The sequence below is a fragment of the Tympanuchus pallidicinctus genome, unplaced genomic scaffold (genome assembly GCF_026119805.1).
Source record: "Tympanuchus pallidicinctus isolate F22 unplaced genomic scaffold, pur_lepc_1.0 scaffold4, whole genome shotgun sequence".
Taxonomy (NCBI): Eukaryota; Metazoa; Chordata; class Aves; order Galliformes; family Phasianidae; genus Tympanuchus; species Tympanuchus pallidicinctus.
The window spans coordinates 47,078,648-47,087,367 of NW_026294758.1; the positions used below are offsets into that span (position 1 = coordinate 47,078,648).

At 41.7% G+C, this 8,720-nt stretch overlaps 1 protein-coding gene across 1 annotated transcript in view; it reads right to left on the reverse strand.

Annotated features, from left to right (window-relative positions):
- Positions 1 to 8,479, reverse strand: part of SLC1A1 (solute carrier family 1 member 1) — a 52,851-nt gene extending 44,372 nt beyond the window's left edge. Inside the window, exon 1 of the mRNA XM_052700944.1 lies at positions 8,299 to 8,479. Coding sequence (XP_052556904.1) covers positions 8,299 to 8,389 — 91 coding nt within the window. The 5' untranslated portion in view covers positions 8,390 to 8,479. The remainder of the gene's footprint in view (positions 1 to 8,298) is intronic.
- Positions 8,480 to 8,720: the final 241 nt, after the last annotated feature.

Genomic DNA, 8,720 nt, shown 5'->3' on the forward strand with positions numbered 1-8,720 from the left:
CCAGTACTGATAAGGTAGTGGGGGAATTATGGGTATTTAACTCTGATAATGGCATTGAAAAAAAAAAAAATGCAGACAACTATAATGGGGTGATTCTTATATTACTTAATTGTTCTGAAGCAACATGGATTATGTTATCAACAAAATGATTAACCTTTTAATATTTTCAGTTTTGCAGTTCAAAGGACAAACAAAAATACAATTAATTGTATCACACTGCTGTGTCTTAATTGGGTTATCTTTATAGCTGATGACTCATGACAGAAAAGGCTTGCAAAGAAAGTTCACTGATTTGATTTAATACACAGTACAAAAAATTCCATATAAGTACATCAAGTTGTAGTCCATGCAGGCAATATATTTGCAGTCTGAATCCTTCACAAATATTTTGTAACATGCATTTTGTTTCTGCTCTATAAAGTTTCTATAATATTACCAGCTATTTCTTACCTACAAGAGAGTACATAGTGCAAACTCCGTAATTTCAAAATGGAGAATATTACCATAAATCTATTGATTCAGCTCTCTTTTGATTACTTTTAACTTTTTATAATGTTATGCAGTTTGCTGTTTCACATTTTACTTTACAACTAACACTCTAATAAACATAGTGATGTTGACTGACAAAAAAATATTCTTAGAAAAGTAAAGGCAACTACTGAGGTATATTTCAGAGTAGCTGAGTCTTAATAGCATGGCAACAAATCTTCACTCTCCAAATATTGCTGTTGCCAAGGCTATCAGCTTCATTAGAAATACGTGTAAGGAAAAGTCCTCTCAGAAAAACTTCTAGAAGAATACAGTTCCAAAATGAGACTTTGATCTACAGAAAAGTATTTCGTAGGGAAGTATTGGAGGAAGGTATGCTCATTCCTCAGCTGTGGTGAGACTCCACTGGGTCTTCTTGCTGATTAACCTGCTTTGGGTGCAGCAGCTGTAAATTCCTTCATGCAAATGACACAGTGTAATCTGACTACAGAGTAAGGAAAGTTCAGGCGGACAGTAAATCTCTATGATGGACTTTAAGGAATGAAGTAGATGAAGTACTTGCCAGAGGGGAATAACCAGCTTCTCTACTGTGGCGCACCCCGCCCCCCATGATTCACAGCAGGTAGCAAGGTCTCTACAAACCTTCCTAGCAAAGTAATGAAACCTCCATTTTCTTTTCCACAGGAACCTGAGTTCAGGCTAATGATTACATTGACAAGACCCTCCACTGCAGACCTACAAAGGAGTCACCACAACACTAGTCAAACCAAATATGTTTATTTTGAGGCTATTTCATTCAACCAGGAAAAGGAAAATTAAATCACTGAAGACTAGCTATCAAGTGACTACACTTCTACAGAATCAGTGTTCTCACAAAACTGTAAAGCACTATGATAACCAAAAAGTCTCCATTTACCTCAGTATAGTTCCTAAGGCAGTTACGAACATGATCTTCACTTACAGAGGGAAGACTAAGCAAAGAAGTTGTTGTAAATCAGCATTCCCCTAGTCCACAGTTGCCAGTTATGACTTCTCAGATTTTCCTTTTCTGCTTGCTGTACCTGCAGAACTCTTTCATGTTCTTCTTCACTCCTCTTGCCAAGTCCAGTTCTAGTTGGGCTTTCCTGACACCATCCCTACACAGCCTAGAAACATCCCTGTAGTCCTCCGGGGATACCTGTCCATGCTTTCACTGCCTATGCATTTTCTTCTTGCGCTCCAGTTTGACCACTTCAGCCATGCCTTTTCTGACCTCCTACACCTGTGATGGAGAGCTATTGTGCACTACAGAGTTTCCATAAAGATCTGCCAGCTCTGCTCTGCTCTCCTGTCCTTGAGAACAGTTTTCCAAGGGGCTTTGTTGACTAACTCCCTGAAGGGACAGAAGTTGGCTTTCTTAAGATTTAGCATCCTGATTTTACTCTTTGCCTGTCCCGTTTCCCTCAGGAGCATAATTTCAAATAAGGAGCGATCATTGCACAATCGCTACAACCCAGGCAATCTCCACTCTTGATGTAAACAAGAAGTTCAGTGGAGTTGGTGAGCAGCAGGTTCATTTACACATCCCACTAGTGGGGCTGTCTATTGCTCGGCTCATTAAAATATCCTTAGTGCATTCTAAGATCCTCCTAGATTGCCTGTAAATCACAGTGGTACTTTTCCAGCAGATGCCAGGGTGTTTGAAGTCCCCCAGAAGGACAAGAGCCTGCAAACTCAATGCCTGCTGTAGCTGGAGAAAGAAGGCTTCACCAGCAGGTTCCACTTGATCAGGTGGCCTGTAGTCTCTACTAACCACAAGCTTTCATTGCCTTGGTTTTTAACTCTCACTCATAAGCTTTTAACTTTTTTGTGGCCACTCTTGAGGGCTCTTCAAATTCAACTTCTTTCTCGATGTAGAGGTAACAGCTACTCCTCCTTCCTTCCTCCCCCTTCTGAACAGCTTGTACCCATCAACAGCCACTCTACAGTTACGGGAATCATCCCACCAGGTCTCAGTGACAGCAACATTGGGAGATTTCAATTAGCACAATGGCCTATAGTTCCTCCCGTCTGTTTCCCAAGCTGCATGCATTAACCTACAGGCACTTCAGCTGGGCAGCCCACCTTGTCACCTTTCTGGAGGATAACTTTTCATTTCCTTTGAAGCATTTTCCTTCAGTCTCCCTGTTGACTTCTGCTGTTATAGTGGTCCCTGGCTCCTTGTCTTGATTAGTCCTTAATTCTCTTGAGACAATGAGGCTATAATAGAAATATAATTTAGCTGTTTCATAACTTTTCAACCAACTTGGTGACCCACTAAATATGTGAGGTTAGTTACAGTATTTACTATCCTAATATTATGAATTCCTCACTCTTTCTCTCCCGCTACAGCAGTAAACAGGACTGAGCATTCTACTTACTCTCTTACTGGAAAGGCAGTGGAATGGTTCTGACTGTCATAATTCAAACTAAATAGCTGGAAAAACTACTTAGCAGTACTAAAGAGAGAAAGCGACATTCAAAATATCATTATTCAGAAACTCATGAAGACACTGAAGTATTGAGATATCAGAGATATGATCTAAAAAGTTAATTCATATTATGCAGGGCCAGGTTGGTTGTTATTCCGAAAGCATTAAAGAAATGAGAAATGGCTACTTTGAAATATATTGTGAAAATAATTAGGGCTGGATTATTTAAAATTCATGGAATTGTCATCATGAGTCACATTTAATCTTCTGACATGCTATCAGGTCTTGTGGAATGGACAATACTTGAAACAAGAGTTAGACAGTAAAATAGCAGAAAAAAAGCAGGCATTCCATTAAATTTGTCTTCTGTAAAAGAAATAGATTTGCAATAGTACAAAACAGTGTTTGTGAGTAACTTCAACATTGCTGGTTCATGAGGTATATTATGAAACATTGTTCTTAAATTTTGTAAAGATGTAAATAGAACACAAAAAAAATATTCCTGTAATTAAATGGTAGCATTTTTCCATAAATGGTATTGGGAAATTAGAAACAAGAAATCATTTGTAGGTATTAGTAGTGGTGTTATTTCCTCAAATATAAAGGCATATTTCACTTACTTTATTAGCTTAATCAACTTTGGAGCTCTGTAGACTGCAAACTGACCAGAAGTTCATTCTTTTCAAAGCTTCCTTTGTTTAAAGATTCAAATTCTACATCTACACTTGTCAGAAAACTACGGGATAGTAATTCCTTTGCTTTAGTATATTTCCTTAATTTACACTTTTCTGCTATGGACAAAAGAGTTCTGTCTTTGCTAGAGCAACTTGAATTAGTTAATCTGCTTCTTTTCAATACACTGCATAGTGTAAGCAGAGAGAAACAGTACAGTAGAAAGCCCAACCTGACACAACACACCTCTTTTTTATCAGTTTTTTGTTTGTTTGTTTTTGTTGTTTTTTTGTTGTTTTGTTTTGGTTTTTTGGTAAAGGTATGAGGAGATGGAAATGAAATGAGCAAAACATTACTCTGCTTTCACAATGGGGTTGTTTTGTTTAAATTACACCTGTGTTAGAGACAGAAGGAGCTTACTGAGAGAAATTGAAAGATTCTATAGGTTGATGAGGTTCAGAGCTCCCAGGCCACATTTGTACATGAAAGTTCTTCCCCTGAGGAATACAGCATGGTCTCTGCACTTAGAACAGCATTCCATGTGCAAGACATTATCAACAGAGTGATATGTTACTAATTATTCTGTTCTTGTCTTCACTTTCATGAGCATCCAGTAATACTAGTATGTGCAGACACAGATGACTTTTAAATGGACTAAAAATGTTTTTAAAAGTAATTGCTACATTCCTTTGCATCTGATTACAAAGAAAGCCTATCCCATCTAGCTACAGTGTAAATACACCAGTGTTGTTTATTTATTTGTTTTTAACAGAGACACTTTAATGAAAAAAACATATTACCGTAGGGAGATGCTACAGCTCATTACTGTAAGATAATATAATCATTTTAATTAAAATGAGAAAAAAAAATGGCATATGGGATGTTAGGGTGATACAGAGATGTAAGAGGTGGAGGCTGTGCCATCAAGTGCTGAAAAAAGGCATAGTGACACCACTCACATTTTCTGCATTGCTTATGTTACAAACCAGACCTATATATATCTCAGTCTCTCCTAAATGCAGGCAGAAATGAGGTGTGACGCTAGTCACAATCTTCCAGTACGGGAATTACACAAAGAAGGAGTCTGAGCTGCAAACACTGCCTAAGCTTCCCCGCTTTTTGAAAGATGTAAAAGCAGATATTCGGTGATGTCCACCGACCTCCTCCCTCTTTCAATCACTTCATCTCTGCCTAACGCCACCGCGTCCCGTTTCCTAATTTCTGCAGCTCTGAGTTTCACCCGTTCAGCGGACGTCCCTTTCCGAAGACGTGAGCTACCTTGGACAGCTCCCGGCTCTCCCGCCTCTGCTCTTCCCAGCCGTGCCATCCAGTCACCTCCACATGGCAGCGGCGTGCTGCTGCAACTCAGTGCTTAGTTCTGCTGTACCCAACACTTCCATCTTCTCAATAAATAAATAAACAAAAACAAGCAAACAAATAAATAAACCTGTTCTAGTGAAAAATATTCAGCAATACACGCTTCTAGGCTACGTCCCACAGACTAATGAATCAATATTCACATGTCAAACTTGTATTAATTTATTTATTTATTTATTATGACTGGTTTGGTGGTGCTTCAGCAGTGACCTCTTGGAAACAAAGTGAAAATAAAAAAATAGATGAGAAACTTATGAAGTGTGTCTTAAACTGTGCCTTTTCAATCATTTTTCAGAAACCTGTTTCAGAATGACTGAATTTCAGTGATATTTATGTTTTTCACTGATTCGATTGTATGATTTGGAAACAATATAACCCTATTTGTTAGAGGAAGCCTTGAAGCAATCTGACTTGTAAATTGCTTTCATAAGCCCAATAGCCTTAGCTTCAGTAAGGCCAATAGAACAAAAAGACATTAAAACATCTCTCCTTTCCAGTTAGCTACATGAGGCTGCTACTCTGCTGCACCTCTCCTTCTGACACGTAGAAAAAGGTCAGTAAGACAGAAAAAGTACAAGTGAGCCCAACCTTCATCCCTGAGTCACCAGTCAATAAAGAGGATCCAATGCATACCTCAACTCTGTACTAAGCACGAATGAATATCTGAGATCCAGTAATCAGGCAGATCTCTCACTCAAATTATACAAATCCCTGAATTACGGTAGTCTCAGAATTAGTCATGAATCTGAAATTCAGTCAATTTCAAACTCTGAACATGACTTCAGAGGCCCTCATCATTTAGTTTGTTAATCTGAAACAGAATTTCTACTGAGGTAAGAGAAATATGCAATCAAATCTCAAGTGGTATTTTCTTTGAGTAATGTATTTAGGTGCTTTCACCAAAAAGATGTGACACTGCTAAGATATTCTCTGTACAGATTTTAAATCATTTTCCCCTGCAGATAGCTTTGTAAAATAAAGTCCAGTATTTTCAAAAACACAAATAGCAGGCATCCAGTCAAAGGTCTCAAGTGTAATTACAATGTAACTATTCCTAAAGGAATAGCTGTCTGGAGTTAGGAGAGGTCTCTGCCTCTTCAGAGATGAGGACAAAAAGTAACCAGAAAAATTTTTCAGCATAGGAAAGCTACTAGCAAGGACAGATATACCTTGTTAGGACGCTGAGCATGATGTCATCAAAGTGCTGGACTATCAGACACTTTGCAGTATAGTTGGACAGCTTTTGCATTACACTTATGCAATATCGCATGTCTGGTATTTCTAGTCCTCACTGATGCAAATTTTTTTGGAAAGTCTGAATGTATTTTCTGCTTCCAAAACAGTAAGTTATACTCTTCTGCCTATGAATGTAGTCGCTCCAAATTACACTGATCAATAAATCTCAGAGCAATTTCCCAATGTATATTTAGAAAGCACAAGTATGTAATTAGAAAGTGTTTGTGGACTCAGAGTATATTATAAACCCCGAAGCTGTAAAAGGTGACATGTAATGCAACTAAGCCATCCTTGTAAGGATTTAACTTATTTCATGTTCTAGAAATACTGAAAATACACAAATATATACCTTACTGCAAAATGTGATTTGATCCAGAAGACAAAGAATTTTTATAGAAACTTACTCTGCCACATCATAAAGTTCCCCTGAGTTCTGAACTATAATTATGGTGTAGCAGTTAAAATGTTCAAAGACACATTATGAATTTGGATGCCCATCATCATCTCATGACAAACGTCCATTGGGTATTAGCTTAGTGGGATTAGAAGCAAACTATTGCCAGAGCTACCACATTACTGGGCTCTGTGGTACTCAGCATGGTACTCTACCCATACCCACTGGAGAGGGTGAGAGGCAAATTTTGTCTACTTTCCAGTCTACTAACTGGGAAGCTTACAAAAACATGTAAGCTTACAAAAGAGTACCTGGCTAGTGCAGATGAAAAGGTGATTGCACACAAAAACACACACATAGACATCTCCACTTGTTACAGATTTCCAATGTAATCCCTTTGTGCTTCGTATTCAGGACTTACAGATATCCTTCCGCTCACTAAAGAGGCAAAAATAAATGGAGGTGTTTTGAATACTAAATGTGTGGAGGAAAACACTTATATACATAGACATACACCTCTGATCATAGCTTAGAAATGGCTGAGTGGAATTCCTAAACAATAATTCTCTCCTTAACAAACATACTCAGAAATTAATACGTTCCAGACAGAACCCTAATCAGCAGAAACATCACCTGAAAGAGAAGCATCCAAAGCCACCAAGTGTCATTAATGAAGCATCTAAAGCAGTCCTTCCCTACAGAAGCAATTATGTAAAGGAAGGTCTCCTTGCTTAGCATAAAAATAATCACCAGAAAGTAACAAAGAAGGCATATAGCTTACACCATAAAGAAACATGTCTCTGTCCTAGTCATTTTGTCAGATTAACTGTGCCCTTTTGCCCATCTACTGATCAGAAAGCACCTTCAGAAACTTGCCAGCAAGCTGAGGAATAACTCTATGTTTAAAAGGACATCCCAGAGAACCTCACTGTGAACTGTGTGCCACTGCCAAGCTTTTCTGGCCCCTCAGACCATCATGCAGCTGCTACAATGCTTTCCTGCAGCAGCCCCAATTACAGTGATGCTCCTACCTGTATCAAACTGAAGGCACTGTCAGCCCAGCTATATTCCATGAGTCCAGCTAGCTCTTCATGGGCAGTCCCCATTCACAGGCCTTCAGCTTTCTTTGACAGGCCACTCACAACCGTGCTCACAAGGCCAGCATGCCTTCTATCACTAGCTACACAAAGGCAGCCCAAGGCTTAGCCCACCATAGGCCTGCTGAGGACACCCACAGCAGCCCAGCACAAACAGTTCCCATTTTTCCAGTCGGCGTAGTGCTCTCGTGGGTTTTCCCTATACAGTTTTACCCTGCTAGTCACCAGACTTTATGACGATGGATGCACGGGAACCAGGCCCAGCCTGCCGCCGCGGCGCCCTGTCACTGCAGACCTGTTCTCCATAGGCACAGCTACACTGCGCCCCGGCTGCGCACCGCACCTCAGCCCGCCCGGCACCTCGTCGCCAAGGGAGGGCGGTCGATTCCATGCCTGCAGTTAGAACCATCAGCGCCGGCCGTGACGAGAGCCGGGGGGCCGCCGCCCCACACCGCACACTGTCCAACCCCTCTGCCGCAGAGCGCTCCTCGCTGGCACTGCTCGAGCTCCGGTCTGGCTTGTTCCAGGCAGGGCCGGGCGGAGGGCGAAGGCACCGCGCTCCCCCTCACGCTCCCTCACTTACCCAGCAGCACGGCGACCAGCGTGCTGAGCAGGAGCCAGTTCTTCCTCAGGAAGCCCAGGCAGCCGCATCCCTTCCTGCCTGCCTTCACCATGGTGGTGGCAGTGATAGGGTCGCCGGGCCTGGGGCGCGCTGCTCGGAGCCGAACCGCCCTTCTCCGCGCTTACAGCGGGGAGGCGGAGACGGGGCTCTCACCTGGCAACAGTGGAGTCCGGCCCGCGGCCCGCCCACGGTCCGCCCACGCTGCTTCCCGCCCCCTTCCCTGTCTTCCCTGCCGCCCCCCGCCCGTTCGGCTAGGCTACGGCGTGGTGTCCCCGCTGTGCTGCCCCAGGCGCAGCGCCTTCCTGCCGGCTTAGGGCTCGGGGAAGGAAGAGCAGAGAGCCGGGTCCTTTCGCTTAGTCCGCGGGCTCGCTGTCCGTAGCGCT